General features: G+C 38.3%; 2 protein-coding genes across 4 annotated transcripts in view; one reads left to right on the top strand and one right to left on the bottom strand.

Annotated features, from left to right (window-relative positions):
- Window positions 1-12,754, bottom strand: part of Itgb3bp (integrin subunit beta 3 binding protein) — a 58,642-nt gene extending 45,888 nt beyond the window's left edge. Inside the window, exon 1 of the mRNA XM_050136046.1 lies at window positions 12,692-12,754. Within this exon, the coding sequence (XP_049992003.1) occupies window positions 12,692-12,696 (5 nt within the window). The 5' untranslated portion in view covers window positions 12,697-12,754. The remainder of the gene's footprint in view (window positions 1-12,691) is intronic.
- Window positions 12,755-13,026: 272 nt separating this feature from the next.
- Efcab7 (EF-hand calcium binding domain 7) overlaps window positions 13,027-26,155 on the top strand; it is a 55,550-nt gene continuing 42,421 nt past the window's right edge. Inside the window, exons 1-7 of one of the 3 annotated variants that reach the window (XM_050136237.1) lie at window positions 13,052-13,165; window positions 13,608-13,730; window positions 15,001-15,188; window positions 20,317-20,528; window positions 21,442-21,528; window positions 22,565-22,760; window positions 23,172-23,290. In XM_050136237.1, coding sequence (XP_049992194.1) covers window positions 15,002-15,188; window positions 20,317-20,528; window positions 21,442-21,528; window positions 22,565-22,760; window positions 23,172-23,290 — 801 coding nt within the window. In that variant the 5' untranslated portion in view covers window positions 13,052-13,165; window positions 13,608-13,730; window position 15,001. Of the gene's footprint in view, window positions 13,166-13,607; window positions 13,731-15,000; window positions 15,189-20,316; window positions 20,529-21,441; window positions 21,529-22,564; window positions 22,761-23,171; window positions 23,291-26,155 lie in introns of all 3 variants that reach the window. The other 2 variants (XM_050136236.1, XM_050136238.1) reach the window with 2 other exon arrangements.

Genomic DNA, 26,155 nt, shown 5'->3' with positions numbered 1-26,155 from the left:
ATAGAGAAGTTGTGCAACTTGCTCAATGTTACATGTTCTCAGAGAGGGAATCTCAGATCTATGGTAAGGCATTATGGGGGGGGGGGGGGCTCTCCCATGCTAAGACACTGGAATTTTTTCTGGACCTCATAGCCAAAGACAGAATTACATCTTGAAGACCGCTATCCTATTGTGTACTCAGCCTGTCTGTTCAGCTTGCAAATGCCTTACATTTCCCATATAATCAACTTTTACAACAAAGCTAATGCATAATTAGAATCTTAAATTATGTACTCTTCCATGCCCCTGCCCCAGAGCAATGTGTGTGTGTTCCTATAATCATTTGCTGGAAACAGCACATAGGCTAAAAGCAGTCTTAGGAATGAATATCCACCACAAATGTTGCAAAATAAACAATGATGCTTGTAATGCTGTTTCTTATCTGGGTCAGTTGGGGTCAGTAGAAGTCAGTGACTTAAATATCTTATAAAAACTGTTAAAGATTTCTTCCTCATATGATACTTTTTGTGCTGCTCAACAAATACAAAACAAAGACCTCTATTAGGAACAGACACAGATTCATAAGACAGTCTTCAGGCAGGCACAGATTCAGATTCATAGACAGGGAGGACAGAAGACACTGGATGGTGAAGTGCAGAACTCAAATCGGGTTTGTTATTGATCAGATGACATGAAGGAAATGTGCTTGGATTTCTTTCCTTAAGGCAACACTGATGCATTATTGTGTCTCAGAGTTTATTATTAATGCGTTCACAACTAATCACATAGGTCTTGAATTGAGAGAAAAATTACAGATCACTTAAAGAGCAAACTTACTAGAATTTATGATAATTTATCCTTATCTTTCAATCATAATTGGACACACTGTTATCAATTATGCAGGTATTCCTTCACCCATGAACAACTGATATAAGAGGATGAAATGATGCTAAATGAGTCAATAGGAACAGAGCAGAAACAGATGACACTTAAGGAAGAACAGGTAAAACTTGACTAGACACAGGGATCTTTCTGGACGTTCTAAAGTTGTAACTGGTTCTTAAGGCTATTTCCTTTTAAAAGTAAATAAACCAAACAACAACAACAACAACAAAACCCCATGCAAACAAATCAGATGCTACATGCCTATAACTGCAACATTCAGGAGGCTGTGGCAGAAGGATGCAGAATTTAAGGCCAGGATGGGCTACATAGCAAGACATTGTTGCAAAAGAAAGCAAGGAAGATTAGAAAAAATGGACAAAGGATTTGAACACATATTTCTCCAAAGATACAAAAATGGCCAACAAGCACGTGAAAAGATGGTCAGTAGTTACTAGGGGATCCACATCAGAACCCTGAGGCTCTACATGCTACTAAATACTACTAGTACAATGGCATTATAGGAAAACAAACAAAATACAAAATAAGCAGCATGGCAAGGATGCAGGGAAGCAAGAACCCAGGCACACTGATGTTGTGAACGTAAACCAGCAGAGCACTATTGAAACAATACAGTTTCTCAGAACAGTAAAGACAGAATTACCATGATTCAGGGACTCCAACTCCAAAATGAATGGAAAGCCAGGACATGAATGGGCATGCATAAAACAATGCTCATGGCAGCATTGTTAAAATGGCAGAAGTAGCCCAAGTGGCTGGTGATAGATGAATTAATATACAAAATGTGGTATATATATATATATATATATATGTCGATATTAGTCAGCTTTAAAAGTGAAATATGATTTCAGGCATGACTACTTTGTTTTGGATAACAAATTATGGAGTGCATCCCTGGGGGAGGCTAGTTCTTCACTGGTCACTAGCTGCCTGTAGTAAGCCACATTAGACAGACTGAGCAGTTGTATTTATATGTATGAGTAAGTACCAATAATGGCCAAAGAAAAATAGGCTACCAATTTGAAAGGGGGTGAAGTGGGGAATAGGAAAAGTTGGGGGGAAGTGGTATATTTTTATTAAAATATTAATAAAAACAAAAAACAACAAAAAGAACTTTGACACTTATTACAATATAGATGATCCCTGAAGACATTACCTTAAGTAAAATAAGACAGTTACAAAACTGTGAAATTTTTATTCATATGATAGTAGTCAAATTCAGGGACATGATAAGCAAATGTTGAGGTTTGTGGGCTAGAGGCAGAAGGAGTGGGTAATTGTCTAATTAGAACACAGTTTTAGTTTCACAAGATGAAGATGGTCTAGAGATAGAGCGCGGTAATGGTTACACAATGGTATGGCTGTATTCTCACTGGTTACACAATGGTATAGCTGTATTCTCACTTAAGTGTAATCTCATAACTGCAGGTGACTGCTCATTTTCCATCTTCTCCAATTTCCACCTACTCCCATAGCTTGACTACTATATCCCATTTTTAATTGTACTAGATTTAGATTCGCTTAACTGCCAGCCTGACTGGACTGAGATGTGTCTGGGCAATCAGTAATGCATACCCCTGGGTTACAATGAAGGCATTCTTAGAACTCACCTTGAACGTGGGAGGCACCACTTCTTAGAGTGGGGGCCCAGATAGGATGAAAAGGACAAAGGAAAGCTGTGTACACAGGTGTTTTCTCTTTGATTCCTGCTCACCATGATGTGAGTTACCGCTCCACTATACCTTAGTGCCACGATGGACTGATTCGGTTAAAACTGTGAGCCACAATGGATGTTTCCTTCCTGAAGCTGTTTTGTTCTGCTAACCACAGTTGCTACTAGAATTAATGCTGTTGTGATTTCATATGGACAAATATACTTGGTGTGCAATGTTTTCAGCACGTAAAGATTGTTTAACATTCTTTACGAATGGTCCATGGTTTTATTTAGTTCAATACATGATAGTATCCTTAAATAGGATTCCCTGCTTCATCATAACAAAATGACTAAAAAAATTTTACTATATGTTACTAACATTGTAGTGTGATTTGTAATTGGTGTTAATAATAAAAACCTGGAGTTAAGTATTAGAGGGTGAAAGCTGAAAGATCAGAGAAGCAGAGTAGCCAGCCACTAGAGTTCTTACCTCCTTAAATGCTCAGACTGAAGGGTTATCCAATCTCTACAAGTCCTCAGACTGAATTGCTCAGACTGAATGCCTTGAGCTCCTGTCTTCTCCCGCCTTATATTCTCCTCTCTGCCCAGCCATATCCCTTCCCGCCTCCACCTCCCTAGTGCTGGGACTAAAGGTGAACGACTCCCAAACACTGGGATTAAAGGAGTGAGCCACCACAGCCTGGCTCTGTTTCTCTTTGAGACTGGAGCAATCTAGTGTAGCCCAGGGTGGCTTTGAACTCACAGAGATCTGTCTGCCTCTGCCCCTCCCCAAGTGTTGGGATTAAAGGTGTGCACCACCACTGCCTGGCCTCTATGGTTAACTAGTGGCTCACTCTACACTCTGCTCTTCAGGTAAGCTTTATTTGTTAGATGACAAAATATCCCCACATAACATCAGTTATAATACTAAATAAATGGTTCTAAGGGGGAAAACTATCAAAGATTCTTAGCCAGAAAGTGTTGCGGGAGGTCCTTCCACCCCTCCAACCAATAGCTGCCAAGATACCAGCCCATTGGGGTGTGGTCTGTCTCTCCCTTTAAAAAAGCGGCTACTTCCTCTGCTCGCTCTCTTCACTTCCTGCTCCGCCAGCAACTAGACTCCCTTCCTGGTTGTGCAGAGGGCTGTTGTCTGGGACGGTGATCTGTAAGTTTTTTCCTCTTTAAATAAATACCACCCTATTAATCATAATTCCAAACTGGTGTGGCATTGTTCGTGACTTACGCCTTCATCTGGCGCCCAATGTGGGGCTTTTAGGACCTCTCCTTCCACGTCCCCTCTCCCAGTAAAGTTTGCCCCTGGGTTTAGGGACATCATTTAGGGGTTGGGAGGTTGGGGGAGGAAATTTATAAGCTCAGGGATCATTTTGAAAAAAAAAAAAGAGGGATGATGGGATAATAGATTTATAATTGTGAGTTACTGTTTTTAGACAAATATATTGGTATCGATTCTTGTATATTGATATAAAGTTAAATTATATTGACTATTGTATGCATGCATGTTTCTACCTCTGTTTAAAACATTTTTTATGTATTTATATATATATATTGTATATGTTTGTCATATTGCAGTGTACATTTCTACCTCTGATTAAGATACTTATATGTTTGTGTATTGATATATATTTACCATACTGCAATGTATATTTGTACATTGTTTATATTTGGAGGTCATTGTCCTCATTTGTTTCACAGTCGTTTATTGTCTTAGTCTTAAGTTAGATAGATATTGAGAATTATATAGATTAATAGTCATCTAAGTTTGTCATTTATAATTAGACTAATCAGGTTCTTTAGATATATAGAGATTATACTCAGTATAGATAGATAATCTTCAACCTCTTCAAAGAGCTGTAGAAAATGGCCTTTAATCTAACTCAGAGTTTTGTGGTAGTGAGACACAATTGCTCCTGGCAACACCGCTCTATTCCCTAGAGAATGTTGAGCACCAAAGACACTCCACCTGGAGCCTTTTTTTGGCAGAACTGGCCTTGGGGCAAAGAAATGCCCATACCTCAACCACTGACAGAGATACAGAGCGTGCATCAATGGATAAAACAGGACTGTCATATCCTGCCAAGACAGGGTAAGATAGTTTTGAAAAGTTGCTTGCCTTTGAAAATGGTATGTCAGTTATGTTAGGCCTTAGCCAAAGTTGGTTGCTTCAACGCTGCAAACATGACTTTGGGTGATTGCCCAGGTAGCTAGTTGTCTCTGTGATTTGTTGCATGTTTTGGAAGTTGTTTTACTGAACTTCCTAATTACCCAGGTAACATTATTTCCCTTCTCAGATCTTCTATGGGGTTGAAGACTATATAAATGTAGTTACTTTTCTCTCATGACTTGGCCAAGTTATTTATTATACAAGACCTAAGCTAGTTAGAATAGGATATTTGTACTTATTGTATATAATTTTGTAGTAGGTTTAGAACTCTCTTACTTAAACAAAAGGGGGAGGTGTTGCGGGAGGTCCTTCCGCCCCTCCAACCAATAGCTGCTGAGATACCAGCCCATTGGGGTGTGGTCTCTCTCTCCCTTTAAAAAAGCGGCTACTTCCTCCGCTCGCTCTCTTCACTTCCTGCTCCGCCAGCGACTAGACTCCCTTCCTGGTTGCGCAGAGGGCTGTTGTCTGGGACGATGATCTGTAAGTTTTTTCCTCTTTAAATAAATACCACCCTATTATTCATAATTCCAAACTGGTGTGGCATTGTTCGTGACTTACGCCTTCAAAAAAGAAATGATACCACGTGAGCTCACAAAACTGTATGATAAGATTCTTTTTAATAGAACTTTTAAAATGCTAAACATGGTGTTGAATGGTAGGGTTGAGTGCAGTAGTTGGGGGTGAAGAGTAAATTTAGGAAAGCAGCTAAGACTGGGGGGATCTGTTATGCTATGCCAAACACTTCCCCAAAGTTGGGCAATCACATAATAGCAATGAGCTTCATAAACTTGGTAATACTGGCCTGTAAAGTGGTAAGAAGTTCTGAGTGAAAGATAAAAATATCACTTAGTATTTCAGTGCTTCCATTACTCCTCAGTGTAGTGGCCATGACAATGCTGCCGGCCACCAGCTTCACCTAAGTGTTTATAGGACTTCCGTGTGCTCCTGAGATGCTTAGAAGTCCTTTGATAAAAGGCACTGGGCAAGTGCATAAGCCACGTGGCACATTAAATGCAACTTGACAGATATGAAATGACTTAATTTCTATTTTTCATGTGAGAATGAGAAACAAAGGGAGAAGGATTTTCTATATCTGGTTTGCTCTTTCCTTTTCATTCAGTTCTATGTGTACAAAACTTCCCACAATCACACACAAAATTTCCATTACAGCATGGGTGAGTGGGAATTCCACCCACTACATATGGGCACAATGGGAAAATATCTAAAAGAATCATTCTCTATAAATACTTTGTGACACAACCAGCCAAAAACTTTGGCCAATTATTAGGTAATGTATTTCTATATCAAAACCTTTCTTATCAAAAATTTAATAATGGGCAAAAGACATTTTTTACAGCAGTTAATGGGCATATCTGGGAACACTACCCATAGAACATAGACTGAAGAGATGCTCTAAGTTTAGTAGAAAGAGAAATCAAGTTAAGAACATTTCACTCCTAAATTATATTCTCAATATAAAACACAGGTATTTGTGCATGTATCTGACAATAGTAAGTCCTTTAAAAGAGTCCTACCAATTGAAAGGGCTTACACAGGCCGACAGAATTTTAAATGGCAGGTAGGTGAGGTAATGTTTTATGCACTTTTCTTTATGAATTATATTTCACAACACACATAAACAGATAAACCAAAACAACAAAACATATGACTGTTATTGATATATGTTATACTTCTAAGACTCAGATAATCTCTATGAAGTTGCCATAGATACTGTTCAGTTTTCAGTAAGTATCCAATTGTCTCAAACAGCACTTGTGCATGAGTTTATCACTAAGTGTTTTATGTTAAAGAAACATGTATGTTTTCTTCCCTATTATTAAATCACTGGGTTTTATCTGTTACTTAATAAGCATTAAGTTCGGCTGGAGGGATGGCTCAGTGGTGAAGAGCACTGGCTGCTCTTCCAGAGGTCGTGAGTTCAATTCCCAGCAACCACATGGTGGCTCACAACCATCTGTAATGAGATCTGGCGCCCTCTTCTGGCATACATGGAGGCAGAATGTTGTATACATAAATAAATAAATAAATAAATAAATAAATAAATAAATAAATCTTAAAAAAAATAAGCATTAAGTTCTTAAAATGTTTACTGAACTCTCTTCCATGAAAACTCAAACTTAGTACATATTCTGATTCTCGGAACCTAAGAATAGCTGGCAAACTGTTGTTACATAAATTATTGATTTTTAAAAGTTAGTGGTCATTTTTTCATTAAAATCACATCACAAATACTTATATCAATTTTCTCTGGTGCCCCACCTTTGTATACGTAAGACAACTAGTTTGCTTTGAAACTCCTAGATGTCTTTAAAATATATATTTGTGATGATATAAAATGAAAAGATACATGGCACACAAATATATGCTATATATAAACACATATGTGTTTTATATATTTGGGGACAGTACTAGAAGTTCAGTCAAAGGGCTCATGCATGCTTGGCAAGCCTTCTACCAATAAAGTAACACCCCTCCACTTACCTCTTAAAAACATTTTTGATCAACTATATTCAGAGTACTTTAAGTATCAGTCTTCAAAGATGTCATATTAACACAGTTGTGTCTAAGGTAGACATCTGTGTTGGTGTTTTATAATTCTAGAAATATTGCAATCTCAAATATTACTTCTCCATGCTACTTTTCTAACCCCGAAGTTACTGAAAATTAATTTTTAATTCTCTCTATATTTTTCCAGTTCTGAACTCATTTTCATGTTATATTCTTTATGTATATTTTCCATAATTTTGCTCCAATTTTTAATTCCTTCTTTAGTTGTGTATAACTCATTATTTTATTCATTCATTAATTTCATAAAACAAATCAGTGAATTTTGATATAACTTTTATTATTTATAATTTTTATTTTTTATTCCAATGGATGGGGGTAGAGACACATGTTTAAAGTTCTCAGCATTTGATAGGTTAAAGCAGGATAATTAAGCCAGGTGGTGGTGGCGCACACCTTTAATCCCAGCACTTGGGAGGCAGAGGCAGGTGAATCTCTGTGAGTTCGAGGTCAGCAGCCTGGTCTACAAGAGCTAGTTCCAGGGCAGGCTCCAAAAGCTACAGAGAAACCCTGTCTCCAAAAAAAAAAAAAAAAAAAAAAAAGCACTTGTCTGAATTTTGTCTCATTTGCTTAGTCATTCTTTAAATGTAATATGTATAAATATGTAGGTTTTTCTGGCCCAGTATTTCCATGTTCTCACCCTCCCACCCCTCTTTTTTTCTTAATAGGTCTCATGCAGCACAGGCTAGCCTCAAACTCAGTAGACAGCTGACAATGACTTTGAACTACAGATCCCCCGTCTCTATCTCCCAGGTGGTAGGATCACAGGCATGTGCCACCACACAAATACAAACTGTTTTCTTACATAAACCTAATAATCAAAATTTTAACAAGCTATTGATATAATGGCACCAGCCTTATTAAAATTTTATCCTTTCTTTGGGGAAGTGTATATGGTGCGGCTTTGCTAGAGGAAGTACATTTCTGCAGGCAGGTTTGGAGATTAAAACTCTGTACCACTTCAGGTTTTCTACTTCAGGATTGTGATTCAAAATGTGAGCTATCAACTTCCTGCTCCTCCCACCATGTCTACTGCCTGCTGCTATGCTTCCCCACCATGACTACTATGCCTCTAGGCCCATAAGCCAAAAATAAACCCTTTCTTCTATAAGTTGTTTTTAGTCGTGTTTTATCACAGCAATATAAAAGTAACTAACAGAGACGTTGGTACTGAGAGTACACTCTGTTGCTTTGACAAATATGATCATTGCTCTTATTATTATTTGGAGCAATGTGGAAGACCTTACAGCTTTGGACTAGAAAAAAAAATGGTTGAATTCTGTAAGCAGAGTTTAGCAAGCTGTTCTAGTAGGATCCTGGAAGATAGCAGTACTGAGAGTAATGCAGATGGCAAAGGCCCAGCTCAAGAGGTTTCAGAGGTAGGCAACATTAGCAACTGTGCTAGAGGCCATTGTGACATTCTGGCAAAGAAATCTGGCTGTCTTCTGTCACTGGCTTGAGCTGTGGGACCCTGTAGGCTGTGAATATGTGTTGTTCTCATTGGTTGATCAATAAATTGGTAGGATAGAGCCAGACAGGAAATTCAAGCAGAGACACAGGTGAAGAAGGATGAAGGCTAGGAGATGCCAGCCAGCCGCTGAGGAAGCAAGACATGTAGAAAATGAGGTCACATGGCAATACATAGATTAATAGAAATGGGTTAAATTAAATGTAAGAGCTAGCTAGTAATAAGCCTGAGCCATTGGCCAAGCATTTATAAGTAATATTAAGCTTTTAAGTGGTTATTTTAAAAGTGAATGTGGCACTGGGCAGGATGAAAAGCCTCCATTTACAGGCCTGAGAATCTGATGGAGGCTAAATGAAAAAGTAATAGACTATCTTAGTCAGGGTTCCTATTGCTATGAAGAGACACCATGACCACCGTAACTCTTACAAAGGAAAACATTTAATTATGGTGGCTCACTTACAGTTCAGAGGTTCAGTCCATTATCATCATGGTAGAATACGGGGGCATGCAGGCAGACATGGTAGTGGAAAGGTAGCTGAGTGTTCTACATCTTGGCTTGCAGGCAACAGGAAGTGGTCTGAGTCACTGGGAAGAATCTTGGGCATATATGAGATCTCAAAGTCAGCCTCTATAGTGACATACTTCCTCCAAGAAAGCAAACCTCCTAATAGTGCCACTCCCTTTGGGGGCCACTTTCTTTCAAACCACCACATGCAACAATTTCTTTGATAGATGTAATTTCAAGAGAGCATAATATTGAATCTTTGATATGGATTGTTATTAATGACTCTTGTACAAGTCTACAGTAAAAAAGAGCAAGTGGGGCAGAAAGAAATAAAATGTGCACAGTTTAAACAAAAAGAGCACCAGAAAACATAATACTGCAGTCAAGGCTTGTGTTGTGCTGCAATTATTGAGGAGATAAATGTCCTTAAGGAGAGTCCTGCTCTGCCCTGAGACAAAGAAGGGAGACCTCGGAACAAGACCCCAGTCAGCTAAGCTTCCAATGTGTAAGATAGCCTAAGAGGTTTTCTGCTCTTTGAAAGCAACTGAATATTGCTACTAATTTGGTTAACTGAAGGTGTATCCAACCAGAGCTGGAGCCAACCTTGGCAGTGCCAACCAGTGTGGTACTGGCTTTAGAGGCATGAAGGATACCAGAGTAGAGGGGGTGTGGATACTTCCTCTGCAGTTCCAGGGGGCTGCTGAGGTCAGGCAGCACGTGACTGGGAAGGCCGTGAGACAAAAATGTGATTTATGTAGGACCTAGTTTTGGAATGTTAGGGATGTTCAGAGATTTTAATTTATATATTAGGAGACTGCCTCGCATCATTATAAAAGGGCACATTATACTTTATTATAACTTTCTGAATTTTATAAACATTTATTTAAAATTAATATTTTTAAATAGAGCAAGTACTAATAATTTACCAACCTTAAAAATGCAAGATTCCTTTAAGTAAAAGAAATTATACAACTCTGAATATCTCCTGTGGGTCAAACAATGCTTATTAAATGGTTAACTATTAGTCTAGCACTCAATTTTAATCATTTAAGATTAGCTTAAAAAATATAAGCTAATATAGGGGCTGGAGAGATGGCTCAGAGGTTAAGAGCATTGCCTGCGCTTCCAAAGGTCCTGAGTTCAATTCTCAGCAGCCACACGGTGGCTCACAACCATCTGTAATGAGGTCTGGTGCCCTCTTCTGGCCTGAGACATACACACAGACAGAATATTGTATACATAATAAATAAATATTAAAAAAGAAATTATTGATTTATAATCAATCTTCACAATAAAAAAAAATTGCATTTGGCATTAGCACCAGTCTGACCAAAAGCCCAAACAAGTGTAATAAAATAGTTAGGCTACCAAGTCAAATAGGACATTTTAATTTCTTTTCAGAAAACTCTGACTTTGTAAGAATATCAGCAGAATTAACCCACTCTAAGAACACTGCCACAGTTAGAAATTCCAACACTAATGATATTCTAATTTCCTAACTTTGGGACAGTATTAAGTTAATTCTGTGACTCTGAGTTAATTGAGTGACTCTGGCTGAAGCTGCATGGTAACACACGTTCATTAGAAAAGTCAAGCAGATGCAGCTAGGAAACTTGCAAATGAAAAGATGGAAGATGTGGGGATGGGGAAGAGAATGCAATAGTAAAAGCTATTACATCTGCCACTAGCAATATGTAAACATAGCTGTGATGTGAAATTTCTCGATATAGTCCAAAGCAGCTGCTGCTGTCCCCCTACACACTTTGAAGTCTGAGCCTTATGTTGGCCTTAAACTCCTGATCTTGATCCTCCTACCTCTAGCCCCCAAGCACTGTGGTTACAGGTACCGCCACCACATCCACCTTATAATTTCTTTTTAAACAGCAACTTTACCATGCACTTAATGTTTACCGATCAATTATTTTATTCATGAGGATTCAAATTCTGGTATGTTTGAATCCTGCAGCACGCCGCTCCGGCCAGCAGAAGAGACGACCGCAACAGGATTCTTCTCAGAACACACTTTATTGGAGCACTTACACTTGAGGTTGTAGAGAGGCAAAAGACCCCGTCCCCGTGAAGCAGAAGAATATATACGGTGCCAGACAAAGCCCTGACGTGTCATCAACCCAATGGCTCAGGCCAGAATGGAGTGATCGTGCTTAAATTATGATTGGCCAGATCGGATGGCCAGATCGAAAGACTCCCCGCGTTGGGGGGGGGGGGGGAACGGCTCGGGCGCCATGAGCGCATGCGCACAAGTTGTCTGTCAAGTTTGACGTGGAACAGCAAACGGCGCCCAGGCTCCGGGCGCGCTACAGAATCCAAGTGATTTTTCCACATCAAAGAGTCAAGGCTGCAACCTAGGTAAATTATATTGCCTCTGGCATTAGTGCATACAGAGAAAAGCAAGAGTACATTGGGTTGGGGAGAATAGTTTAAAGAAATTCAGAGCAGCAATTAGTTGATTCACCAGTTTCTCAAAGGATCTAACCGATGGTAGAGAAACTAGACTTACCAAGAATGTAATATGGGAAAACTAAATCTTAAAACAACAAATGGCTGCGATGCGCGCGCGCGCGCACACACACACACACACACACAAATACGATGTTCAAATTATAAAAGCAAGCCAACAAAGATTCATCCCCCAAGCAACAATATCACCAATATAACTTTATACTTCTGACTGCTCCTTCGCTAGCCCTCAGGCTACCCCCATGTGGCAACCATTAAAATGAATTTTATGCTATGCCCTACTTTTTCCCATTATAATCTTTTTTTTAAAAAATTTTTCGAGACAGGGTTTCCCCGTAGCTTTTTGGTTCCTGTCCTGGAACTAGCTCTTGTAAACCAGGCTGGCCTCGAACTCAGAGAGATCCGCCTGCCTCTGCCTCCCGAGTGCTGGGGTTGAAGGTGTGCGCCACCACCGCCCGGCTTCCCATTATAATTAACACACGATTATTTGTGCTTGCTCTTAAACTCCAAAGGCTGTGTGCTGTCCTCCACAAAGTGGTTCCTTCATTCACTGTATTTTAAAGATCGCATCTATTCTACTGTCATTGGTTATTTGTTCTTTTCCACTTGTTTTAGAGTCATTCAGGCCATTTCCCCGATTACTCTTTTAGGAAATAAAAGAAATTTTTCTTTGTTTCATTCTCAGTATGTTAACCCTATCTAAGCTGTGTCCAGTTAGACGTTACTCAGATTTAGCCCACAGCTTTTACACTGTTGGGAGGTTTTGAGAATTAAAGTTGGGTTGCAAGAGTAGAGGTGGATTGAGAGTACCAAGCATCCTGACACTGTCAACAGACAAGTTCATAGAAACAGAAAAGACAACGTATGGGGCCAAATAGTATACTTTGCTCACAGAGAGCCCCTCAGAACAGCAACATCCAGGGAAGAGATACCTACGGCATTTCGGGACTTTAGGAAGTGCCACCATTGCTGGAAAGAACTGAGCGCCCTCAAACGCGGAAGCATAAAAACCTAGCGCAGTAGACACTGGATGCGGTGTCACACAAACCGCGCTCCGCTGGAAACAGCCTCCGCACGCTAAAGAGCCCGAGTGTGTGTGAATAAAGGGGTGTGCGGGGGGAGGCAGGGCCAGCGCCTCATCTAGCCGCTGCCGACCCTCTCTCACTATTCTGGACAAAGCAGCCTCGCGACAGACCAGCGACAGGGCCGTGACTGTACTCTCCGAGTCAGAGGTCTATAGATCTCTGGTCGGACTGTTTGGGAGGTGCGCTGCCTCCTACTTCCGGTGGCGGAGAGGAGCAGTTGCTATGGTAATCTAAAAAAGGCGGAGGTCCGTCCGGCTGCGCTGAGAGATTCGCAGAACTACTGAAGAAAATTGGCTGCTCTTCTTGGTTTGTGAGCTGAAATTAGGTAGCCACCGGCACCCCCTCTCGCTCTCTCGCTCGCTCTGCCCCTCACTGTGTGGCTGCCTCTCCCACCAGCTACGTTTACTTTTGTGTCCTAACGGCCCGTGCCTGCTCCTGAAACACAGGGATCCAGCAGCATTGTGGCCTGCGGAATACAAAAACGGAGAGAGATATGTCTCCGATTAGCTGTGGCTGTTACATGGTGCAGCCCCGGTGACTGGATGGCTCTCTGTTCTCACTCGGCCCTTTAGACGCCTTGGGCGCTTGTTAACAGTTTATTTTTCCTGCTTATTGTGTGTCTGGTTATTTATGGATCCGTTTGCTACAATGTAGTCTCCAAGCCCCTGTCTCAGTCTTGGACTAGAGTTTTAAATAAAAGGGGGTTTCCGAGCCCTAGGGGTGCAATTATACATATATTTAAGCTTCAGTTTAGACTCTCTTCACAGGAAGGGAAAGAATAGAATTCTGGAACATTTCTGCCATGGGAGTTCCATGTGAGAATAACCCTATTTGGAAAGAGCGTTTGAAGAAGATCCTTAAAAATATGTTTTTAAATTGCTGGCTGTAAAGTGAGTGCTCGTTCTTCCTTATTGGAACAGTTTTCTTTCACATTTGTGAGATGGCGTGCACGCATATGTGTTTAAAACTGATGTTTAATTATGGCGGTACCAATTTGCAGTAACCAGACTGTGACACCGCATCCCTATGGGGTCCTTCTAAATCTGGTGTAATATGAAAGTGTCAGGCAGGCGGTCTGTGTATTATAAATAGGGTACTTCATCCATGATAAGCGATTATTATCTTTCTTTCCCAAGTGTAAAAGACCTACATAATTCACAAAGGTGCCAGTGATTTAGGCCCCCTGAGTAAGAATCCAATGAGTCCTGAAGGGGACGCTACCTGTGCCATCTTATTGTTCAACGTGAACTATTCAATTTATTAGATTGAAATGTATTTTTAGAAGTCAACGCAGGCTAAAGTAATGTTGGCAAGCCATTAGACCACCAGCACAATTTAGCACCTCATAGTAGCCTTTGTTCAATAAACCTTCATCCTCCTTAAACGGAAGAAACCACTGAATTTTCACAGCTTCCTGCTAACTGGGTGACATCTCTGTCCCTCGATCTCATCATCTGTAAAATGGACAAAAAGTACCTGGTCAGTGTAGTAAAAAGGATGAAATAAGATGTACGATTGTGTATTAATGTCTTATGAACAGAGGCTCTGTACAGACCCCAAATATTACTGCTAATGAAGGAACTCAGTAAAGCCCAATGGTAATAAATGAGACCAGCTAGACAGTGATTTGACACATGCTGTGTTATGGAAATGTTAATGTTAATGAGTTAGTTAATCCTGCTCTGGAGGGTGGGTGTCACCTGCAGCTGATTTACATAAAACAGCTCGCTGTTAGGGAATCTCACCCCTCTATAGTTTCTTTCACATGACTGTGTCCTGTAGTATTCTGTATGCTTCCTGTTTGTAAACAGATGGAATCTTAGCAACCTTTTGAAGTCTCCCATGACCTCTTGTTTTGAGATGATAGGTGTATACACATTTTCTTTGTTCTGATTTCTTTTATATTATACTACAACTTTGTTCTTTGGGATATTTTATATTTGAGGAATTATATACGTGTGTGTATATATATAATTAGAACTCAATTGTTAAAGATTTTATTTAACGTGTACTGATGAGTTCATATAGAGGTTATAACATTTGCCTTTTTTATTCTATGAGTAAAATCTTTACTAGCCCAGTGCTCCACCTCATGGTGTTACATTTGCGTTTTAGGTGATTTACCTAGACTAAAGTAAAATTTTAATTGTTTTCTAATAGAATGGCCGGCAATCCTGGAAGTGATGCAGCTTTGGGTACTCAGAAATCAATGTTCTCGGGGAGTCCCCGAACAAAGAAATTTCCACTAACTGAGCAGGAGGCATTTTATATGAACTGTAGAGCCGCCTACTTAACTATCTTCAAAAGCAGCCTGGAAAACATTATTTCTAAGGATCAACTTTACTTAGGTAAATTTTTACCTGATTTGTTGAAAGTTATTAGACTGAAAAGTCTGAATTAGAATTATGTCATCGAGTCACTCCAGTTTCACAGTGAGACAAGCAACAGGACTGTAAGAAGCAATAACTGTTTCTATGGTTACATATTCTAGGGGCTTCCAGATTATACACATAGAAACATATATGTATATATATATATATACAAGTCCATATATATGGAGGGGGAGATTGTGTATTCAGAGCTTCTATCAGTTACTACGTGCTTAAGAGTTGTTACTGTTGCCGTTTTTCAGTTGTCCTGGTGGTGCTTTAGATTTATAATAGTAGAATTAAAACCCTTTGGCCGTCTGACTCACTAGTCTGAATTTTGACTTGCATTAAGAAAAAGATAAAAAAATTGCAAGACTGGGGTCAAATGACGTAAAAGAAAAATATAGATAAATGAAAACTTAGAAGAGAATTGGGGGTTGGGAGGTTTTGCTTCTTATTCTACCCATTATCATATTTTAAATTCTTCTGGCTGAGAAGTCCTCCACATCGCTAAAGGTGATGTTTATCAGGCTGTTAATAACCCGGAGGGCTTGGTGCTGGTAGTCTTCAGTCCCTGGAGGGCTGGATGCTGGTAGTCTTCAGTCCCTGGAGGGCTGGATGCTGGTAGTCTTCAGTCCCTGGAGATGGGTAAATGACAGTAGCAGGTGATGCCGATGGCTTGTGTCAGTTTCTTCAAGGCTAATATTGAGAACAGAGAAACTGGGTTTCTTTGCCATCTTTAGAAGTGATTTCCTTAAACCAAAATTCTGCTGTGTTTCTGCGAAATGTCTTGGGTTTTTATACATATGATCTCTTTCTAAGAAAGTTCATTTGGAGGAATGATGAAAATTGACAAGATTAAAATATATTTGCTCTCCATAAGAAGACGTTAATTAAATAGTTTAAGAACAAATGCACACGACGGCAGCAATTTTAAAAAATTATCTGTAGCTTTACTTTGACTTACATAATTTTAAAATTAGTAAACTTTCATCCTGAATTTTAAATACTTGTGCTTAATTGGCATATATTAAATAGTATAGGCAGAAACTCAGTTAATTAAAACTCCACTTTGCCACTGTTGGTAAAATATCTGAGTTTTTTTTCTTTTGAAAATAGAAACAGTGGGGGGGGGGGTGGAGAGATTGTTCAGGGGTTAGGAGCACTGCCTGCTCTTCCAAAGGACCCGGGTTCAATTACCAGCATCCACATGGCAGCTAACAACTGTTTTGTAACTCCAGTTCCAGAAGGTCTGACACCTTCACACCAATGCACATAAAATAAAGCACATTAAATAAATTATTAAAAACAAAAAGAAAATAGAAATAGTGGCTGTGCATGGTGGTGCATGCCTTTAATTTCAGCACTCGGGAGTTAGAGGAAGGTGGATTTCTGTGAGATCAAAGCCTGGTCTGCAGAGAGTGTTCCAAGGCAGCCAGGACTGTTCCACAGAGAAGCTTTGTCTCAGGGAAAAAAAAGGAAGGAATGAAGGAGAGAAAGGAAGAAAGGAGACATTGAACTTGTTAACTTGAAAAGTTTAACATACCTTCCTCTGGTACAGTTCTTGTACTGTTAATCAGTTCACATGTATTAATAAGTTACTGTCAGATAAGTGAAATTATCTGGGCAGAAAACAAATCTGGTTTTGCATTTCTGTTGTCACACATGATTTTGGTTTTGGTTTAAGGAATATTAATATTCTTTGTAGCACTGTTAAGTTAAAGATAGTTCGTACAAAGGAATATGTGCATCAGTGGCATGTTTTTCTTACTACTTTTTTCTTACATGCTTCTGCTCTTAGCACGTAACATATGCTCTGACATTTCCACTCTGAGTCAGACTCAGCAGGACCAGCGCCACTACAGACACATGGCCAGGCTAAGTACACCGTAAGCGGATCAGTAGATAGACGTCAGCCTTGCAGTATCTGCACCTAGGGAGACTTCTCAGAGGAGAGACCTTTCCTCCGAAGGACATATTTTGGCATAATTAATTTTATTTTGAGACAGTTATTCTTTTTAAATCAGTATTTTAAAAGAAGTGGTGCTATAGTTAATGCTAGAGCCTTTGCACAGGCCTGGAGTTCAAGCCTCAGCACCTAAAAAAAAAGACACACCCATAAGATTCTTAGGCAAATAGAGTAGTCAGGCATGAAGGCACAAGCTTACCATCCCAGCACTCAGAAAGCTGAGGCAGGAGGATTATCTTAAGTTTGAGGCCAGCCTGGGCCATAGTAGAGACTCTCCAAAATGGGGGGAAAATTGAAATTTTCTTTTGTTATTGATGGTAGTGACAAGTGTTTGCCGAGCTGCTATGCCTAAGAGTTGGTAAAATGGATTTTCTAAATATTTATCAAAAGAATTTCCTTCCCCAAATAGATTTTTAACCTTCAAATTACAACTTCATTAGGTTCTACTTTATCCTCCCATTCTAGTCAGTGGAGTTGACTAGGAATAGATCCCTAAATGCATATGCTATTTCTCTGATTCTTTTGGTAAATGAATTATGGAATTGTTTGTTACATATTAGGCAAATACTTAGGGAAGCATGGTAATCAAGGGTTTTGTCTGTATCTATATTCAATGCTGTACATTTCCATAAAGGTCTTATAAGCAGATAGAACATGGCAGTTACTATAATGAAAACCTTGAGTTGGTTCTGTGGTTAAGGACATCTACTGCCAAATTTAACAACGGGAGTTTAATTCCTGGCACCCACAAGATGAAAGAAAAAAACGAACTCTTTAAATCGGCTTCTGCCCTCCACATACATTGTGTACCTGCACACACACACACACACACACACACACACACACACAATAAAGTGTTAAAAAATAAATTCTGTCTGAACAGTGGTGGTGCACACCTTTAATTCCAGCACTCAGGAGACAGAGGTAGGTAGATCTCTGTGAGTCTGAGGTCAGCCAGGTCTACAGAGCAAGCTCCAGGACAGCCAGAGCTACATAGAGAGACCCTGCCTCAATAAATAAACAAACAAACAAACAAACAACCAATAAATAAATAATTTGATTGATTCTGTTGGCTGTGTAGGTCATCTCTAAGATTATCTTGTTCTCTTTCCTGTGTCTGTTTGAGTTATCTAAGTACAGTGCATTGAAACAAACTGAAGGATGGGAAAATGTCTCTTAGTCTTTCAAATGTAAGTCACGCCACAAGTAGCAGTAGTACACTTAACATGTAGACTTTACATAGGCCAACAAGGTGGCTCAATAAGTAGAGGTGCTTGCCATCAAGCTTGACCTGAGTTCAGTCCCCAGAACCCGCATGGTGGAAGGATAGAACCAACTACAGCAAATTGTCATCTGACCTCCACAGTTGGTCCTGGCATGCATGTGCAGGCACACACACAGATAATACTGATAATGATATTAATAATGCACACATACAATAATAATAAATATATAAGATATAAATATTTTAAAAGATGTAGAATTTACATTTATATTACAGAACAACTTTGTACCCAAAAAGGCTTGTGTCTCCAAGAACAAAATCACCCTTTGTATGATTATGTGCAACAAGTGCCCAATAATTGATTTAAATATTTGTATTTATTATGTTGATCTAGTTTCTCTTTCCTTATGGCTATTTCTCTAATGTTTCTCTCTGTTTTATATTTACTAATCTTCATTACATTAAATTGTAGAAAATTCAGATAAGCATTTTAGTGTTGATTTATGATGCATATATAGTACACATTCCCATCCAAAATAGTTGGAAATTCCCAATATACTATTTTATAATAAAAATTGTTAGCACAATTCAAGACAGATGCAGCTTAGAAATGTAATGCTTTCTTCTCTGATGGTTCATAAGTGTATTAGTTCATGATGGACAGTTACAAAGTAATGTGTAGAAGTCCATTCGCGAATCACTACATCACTTGTCTTCAAATGGACAGGTGTCTGTAATTGCTTAAAGACATTGTACTTAGTGTTGTGAGACGTATACAAATACACAGCCTTTCTGAGATCTGCCTCTTTTACAGATATAAAAATACAGTTAGAAATGAAAACCATTTAACGATTGTGTCTGTGCGATGCTTTTCTAAAGGCTTATCAGCTTTCCCTGATTTCTAACAGGGTCATAACTGTAAATGGACTCTTCTTAAAAATTATTACATTTAGTTAAGTATGCTTGTGTGTGTATGAGCATGCATGCACACAATGTGATTGCACTTACATGCACATATGCATGTGTGGTGCCTCTTTGCACATGCATGTACATGGCAAAGAATGTAGAGGTCAGAGAACAACTTGTGGGAGTGGGTTCTTTCTGCTGTGTGGATCCTGGGGATAGAACTGAAGTTCTTGGGCTTAGTGGCAAGTGCCTTCACCTACTGAGCCATCTCCCTAGCCTTGCAGTGGATGCTTTTGTACATATATTTGACATTTAGAACATGGTTGATATTCTGGAGCTCCTACTACCTAACTCTGATGAACATTATAGATGCCACACCTTGTTGACATAAAAATTCTCAAATAAATGAGTTTTTCCATTCACTGAAATATCTGTCAATCCTGAAAAAATAGTCCTTTATGCTTTTTGTAGTTACCCCTATTTTCTTAAAAAAAAAAAATTCAGTCAACCTTGTTTTCTCTACTAGTTCTTAGGTAAACCAGCTGGGTCCAGTGTGTCATCCTTGTAATCCCCACACTTTGGAGGCAGAGGCAGGGAGATCACATCAAGTTCAAGGCCAAACCAGATCAACAAAATGAGTTCCAGGCTGGCCTGGGCTACAGAGTGAGAACCTGCCTTAAAAAATAAAGTTCTTAAGTAAGCCAGTTAATGACAGTTAAGTAGGTTGAAAACAAAACCAATAGAAGAAGGGAAAAAATCAGTTCTGCCACTAATATGTTAAGTCTCTTTAGCTGGTAGGCATATATATTTTTTGTTTTCAATAATGAAGTATACAAGGATGTAACTATCTTGAGAAACATACATTGGTGTAACTCTATAGTCAGTAGCAATGGTGATATAGTGACAGATATTGAATTTGCTTGCTAATATATAGGGATTGAAGAAAAATGCTGAAATACCAATTCCAAATGTTATAGTAATATATGATCCTTTTTTACATTGAGCAGCTCTTCAACATGCGGGAAGAAGTCCATCTCAAAAGACTATTAATAAGTACTGGACTCCTCAAACTGCCAAACTGAATTTTGATGATTTTTGTATAATTTTAAGCAAGGAAAAACCTACTTCAAAAGCAGAATTGCTAAAATCATTTAAACAATTAGATGTGAATGACGATGGCTCCATTCTACACTCTGACCTTCATAAATATCTAACGAAGGTAAGAACTGTGGGAATTCTATACTGTGTGTCTCTAAAGCAACTGGAGTCCAGCTTGGGCTGCCAAAATCCACATTAAAGTAAGCATTCTCTCAACAGGTAAAATGAAGGGCACAGAGTATTTATAAAGTATTGGCATTCCTTCTCCATGAAAAGTGCTTTATAAATTAAAGAGAAAGTATAAAGCTGAGCCTGTGTTTCAGTCTCCCTGCTCCCATGTCATTCTTTTCTGCCCAGAACTCTGAGGATCTAGGATTTTCATGTGTTTAGTAAAAGGAAAATAAGTGTAAATGTGATATGAAATAATTTTCTGTCATTTCATTTTCTTTCTTTCTTTCTTTTTTAACACAGGATTTCTTCGTGTGTGGGCTTCGTAGACCAGACTGTCCTTGAACTCAGGGATCCGCTGCCTCCTTAGTGCTGGGATTACAGGCGTGCACCACCGTGCTCAATTCATTTTGTTTCTTGAACACTTAGAAGATATTATTATTATAACTTTAATATCCATTATTACAGACTCTGTAACATGAATTGTTAAAATCGTGAAATTGAAATTAAGGATATTTTCACAAAATTTAATAATTTCATGAAATTTTATTTAATATAGTTTCATTATTGCTTAATTCTGACTCATAATGAAACTACATATTCAAAATTATTTGTGGAGGAGATTCAAATGTATTTCTAACTAGGCACTGTACCTTACCCACATTTTTAATTCCAGCAGCCGGGAGAGAGGCAGGCAGATCTCTGAGAGTTCCAGATCAATCTGGTCTACATAGTAAGTACCAGGTCAGCCAGGTTATATGGTGAAACTGACTAAAAAAAAAAAACCCAAAATGTATTTCTACCATCACCATAAACAACAAAAAATTGATTCTGTTGTCTTAAAACAAATCTTCTTTTATTTCCAGAGAGGTGAGAAGATGACTAAGGAAGAAGTAAATGCTGTGATAAACTTGGCTGGTGTAAATGCTAATGGAAAGTTTGACTACATGAAGGTAGACGAGCCCTTATTGATATGAACCTGCGTGCTGTGAAAGGAATCACTTTTAATTTTCCCCAGTGCTGCTAATGTATAACTGACAAAATGGTGTATATTGATAATGTATACATAGATGCTATTGATACATGTATATATTGTGAAATGATTAGACCATATCAGATATGTGTTTGTTATTATTGTAGTCAACCAAGGGACTCATCCATGCTCAACACTGTACCATGGAGCAACTCCAGCCCTTATACAAGTGTTTTTTTTTTTTTTTTTAAATACTGACAAGGGCATAGTTATAAACTGAATACTCATTGTAATTTTAATTTATCCTCTTCAGTCTCACAATTATGATCTGATGATTATATTTAAAATAGTATAGGGCAGGCATCCCTAACCTCAACATTCAAAATACGAAATGCTTCATAATCTGAAGCTAAGTTTCATGTGTGAGCCATGTGAGGCCTCCTAAAAGTATTGCATGAAACTTCCTCTGGCTATTTGTATAAGCAGTACGTGAAACATAAATATATTTCTCAGTTAAGACTTAGATACCATAAGATATTCTACTATGTATCTGCAAATGCTCCAAAATCTGAAGTCATCCAAAATACTTTTGGTTGGAGCATTTTGAAAAAGGGCCACTCAACCCACATAACCAAGTTAAAATGCATACAGGTATACAAACAAGCATAGAGACTCCCTTCAGAAATGAACCTTTTCTGGGCTGGAACAGTCATAAAAATTATTTAGAACAAATGCAAGTCTATGTGTCTTGTTAAAAAAAAAATAAATCACCTCTCCTGGTGTACCATTCATTTTCACTCGGAGTGTGACCTCACTGATTGATGGCTGCATTTCACTAGGTCGCTTGGGGCTGGGCAGTCTGGTTCAGGGAAAATAACACGAACAACAAGTAAAGTAAGAAACACGTTTCATTGACTGGCCTCCTCCTTGCCTACTAATGTGATATGCCTCCCTCGCCTCCCAGAGGTCGAACAGAACATTTTCCCCACCAGCTGACTTTCTTCTATTTCCTTTAGTTTTGTAAATTATATATGACAACCAGCGAGCAGTGTCTCAGGACTACTCTAGACAGGCTGGAGGCCGACAGTAAACTGAGACGCCAGCAGTTTGGAAGCCACATGGAAGGGTCCCCTGAAAGAGGCCCATCTCCAGCACCAAAACCGTCACCTAGAATCATAAGAAAAAATGACCAGGAAACGTTCTCAAGTAAAGGTATTTACTGTCAATACTAAAATTTTCTTGATTAGAGATGATGGATCATAATTCAGGCAACAATTTCTTTCATCTCCAGTTATCAATAATAAAGTAAATGAGACCGTTCCTAGACTTTCTTAGCAGTAAAAATCTACTGAAGTAAAATTTTATTATGAAACTTCACTTGGCTGTGCTCATTATATTTTATTTAACTAAAATTCCAGACTAAAAGATGACATATTGAAATAAAGAATCTTACATTAGTAGCACATAAATTAAAACCATTAAGGCCTGATCTATATAAAGCTCTAAGTGCATTTCAGTGGGAAGAACAGAGTGAGATGAGAGTGGTGGACCGTGTGGCCCCGTGTCTAGAGATTAACTGCTGCCAACCACTTTTCATAGAAGACCAAACCTCTTCCTTTACAGGCGACGCAAGCCCTTCCTTGCTGTCAACAACTAGAAAGTTCAAAACATCTGTTTCCTTCACAATTACCATGAGTGCTAATAGTAACCGAGACTCAAAGTTAACAGAGCCAAACCTAAAGGTACAGTACTTTAAATGAACAAAATCAACTTTTTCTGAAAAGTATCTGACTTTAATTAAGATTATTAATAATTATTAAATGTTCACAGGGAACCAATGGAGTTTGTGAACTAATTTGAGTTTTTCCTATAGAATGCAGTATTTCTATTTGTAATATTTTAAATTAGATTTTATTTATTTATGAAAGAGTCAGCTCTTTCCTTGCACCTTGTGGAGTCAGGACAGAATATGAGTTGTGCACTTTGATTGTAGACACCTTTGTCTGTTGAGCTATCTTGCTGACTTTGGTTATGATGTTTTAAAGTAAAAAGAATGAGCAAGAATATTATTATGTATAAGGTCTTTAGTTTGAAAATGGTGACTCTTCAATTTTTAAATTTGATGAATAGATTAATTATCTATGTACCTTGACAAGTAAAATGTTTTGTTTTACAAATACTTTCCCTAGGTATTGTGTAAATAAATCATCCATTCAATATCAATTCCTGTGAGAGAAAGACCACAAAGTCACTTTGCTAAGTCAATATTTGTTGAGTGTTAATATTGATCTTCTTCCTTTGTTTTCCCTTTTTAGACTCAACTTTTACTAGTTTTCTTTCAGCAGAAAATAATAGCTACAGAAATATAAAACATTAACTGGAAACTGCTAGGATACATTAAAAATGTGCACCTGGAGACCTCTGTAGAAGGGGGAAATGGTTATGACCACACACTAGAACTGCTGTTAGAGAACTGAACTGATTGTTCTCCAGAGCTGCATTCTTGTTTCAAATAACAACTCTGTATTTGTTATTGAACTCTGAAGTCCCTTATATCTTTAAATTGTTAGACAGTGACATTTGTTCTATATTAAAATTTTAAAACATCATCTCTAAGGAATTTTGCTCTGACTGTTTAGGAATCTATACACCCTAAACAATTTGGTGTGCATGTCCAGTTTGTTCACACATATTTTGTGTTCCAACAGTGTTATTTTTCACCAATAGAACCTGTTTTCATTTTGTAATTAAGTTAAATGTTAAAATATTAGCCTGATTATGATTTACCTAATTCTAAAGTGTTTAAATTTAGTCATCATGTAGAGATATAAATATTAATAGATTATACTGAATCATAAGATTTTTCTTCTTGCCATTAATACAGTTCCTTTAGGTCAGTCCAACAAATAATTTCTAACCGAGTAATATGTGTCAATTATTTTGCTTGGTATAAAATATGGACCTTGAATTGAAGAAATTTCCATTTGATTATTATTTATCATATGCCAAGGTAGCATAGCATTGTATTTCATTGTTATAATACATATTTACTGATTGACTACTCTGTTAAAAGAGTTTTCTTGGAACTGATCAAAGAGCTCAGAATAACACACCTGAAAGTAAATTCTAGCTATTCCCCTAGTGACTATGTAAATGGGGGCAGGTTTAACAACCTCTCTTTTGAGTCTGATTTTCTTTAACTATAAATTGGGAATAACTTTATTTAATGTATTTTAAAGGATCTATATTCTTTGTTTGTGTTTGTTTGTTTTGTTTTTCAAGACAGAGTTTCTCTGTCTGTCCTGGAACTAACTCTGTAGAACAGGTTGGCTTCAAACTCACAGAAATCTGTTTGCCTCTGCTTCTCGAGTGCTGGGATTGAAGGCCTGTGCTACCATTGCCTGGCCTAAATTGATTTCAAAGCATTTAGCATAGTATTAGGGACATAGTCACTTAAATTTTTTAAAAAAGTATTACAGATCTAAGACATGACTGCAGTTCTTTATATGGAAATGAAATGGAAGTCTAGTCTAAGAACAGTTCTTCTGGAATTGGATTGTGAATGGAGATGGGAGAAGACTTACCTGAGAGGCTGATAGCGTTATCTGCATGTGTAGTGATGCTAGCTTGACCTAGGTAGTTATTGAGTGTACTAGGAATGGGAGGGTTCTAATAGACAGTCCCAGGATTAGTCTGCAGGCCTTAGTGGTTATAAAAGATCCACCTAAACATCAAGAAGGAATGTTGGTGATGACTGAAAATTAGATTTTAAAAATATTAAGAATTTAATTATTAAAAGAAGTTGACATACTGTCAATTTAAAAACGTTGTTTACATTTATTCCTTATGTGTATGTGCTCCTGCAGCAGAGTGCATGTGGAGGTCAGAGGGCAGCTTGTTCTCTTGTGAGCTGGTTCTCTTCTTCCTGTTTATGGATCCCAGGGACTGAACTTAGGGAAAGTACCTCTGCCTGCTGAGCCATCTTTGTCAACTTTTTAATCCCTCATCTTTAATATAAATATTAATTTCTTTCAGAAATGTTGGCCTTGCATTTCTTAGCCTTCTTTGTTTATTATCTTATATTTCTTAGATGAAGTGACCCAAAATTACTGTTATTTTGACTTTTGAGACAGACTATCCGAGGCTGTATAGAGATTTCCGGTGTAATCAAGAATAATCTTGAAGTTTTGATCCTCCTGTTCCCACCTTCATCCAAGCGCTGAACACATTGCTAAGTGAGCTGGTGCTTTAGTCTGAGGCTTTCTGTCACTCAGCAGGGGTCAGCTCTTTCTGTTGGCATTTTACTTAGAAGCAGTTTTATTTTTGTAGATATTAAATACATTTGTGAAATTTTAGGACCATTCTAGTATTTGGTTGTGAAAATACAAGATAAATTACTAATAAGACAGCTAAATTAATCTTTTTCAAGAACTTTAAGACAGTTGGTACCTCAGTTTATGTGGGACAGAGAAGAGTGGGATTGCACAGAAAGCGAGAGGCTTCAGAAATGTGAATTTGTTGCCATGGGGCAAGTATAAGCCAGAGTCTCTCTCCCTGCCCTCTCTCCCTTCCTCCCTTCTTCCTTCCTCCTATGCTTTTGCTCACTT

This window comes from Alexandromys fortis, unplaced genomic scaffold (assembly GCF_014885135.2).
Source record: "Alexandromys fortis isolate MF-2015 unplaced genomic scaffold, M_Fortis_MF-2015_v1.1 scaffold_13, whole genome shotgun sequence".
In the NCBI taxonomy this organism is placed as follows: domain Eukaryota; kingdom Metazoa; phylum Chordata; class Mammalia; order Rodentia; family Cricetidae; genus Alexandromys; species Alexandromys fortis.
This window is presented reverse-complemented; position numbering and strand designations above follow the sequence as displayed.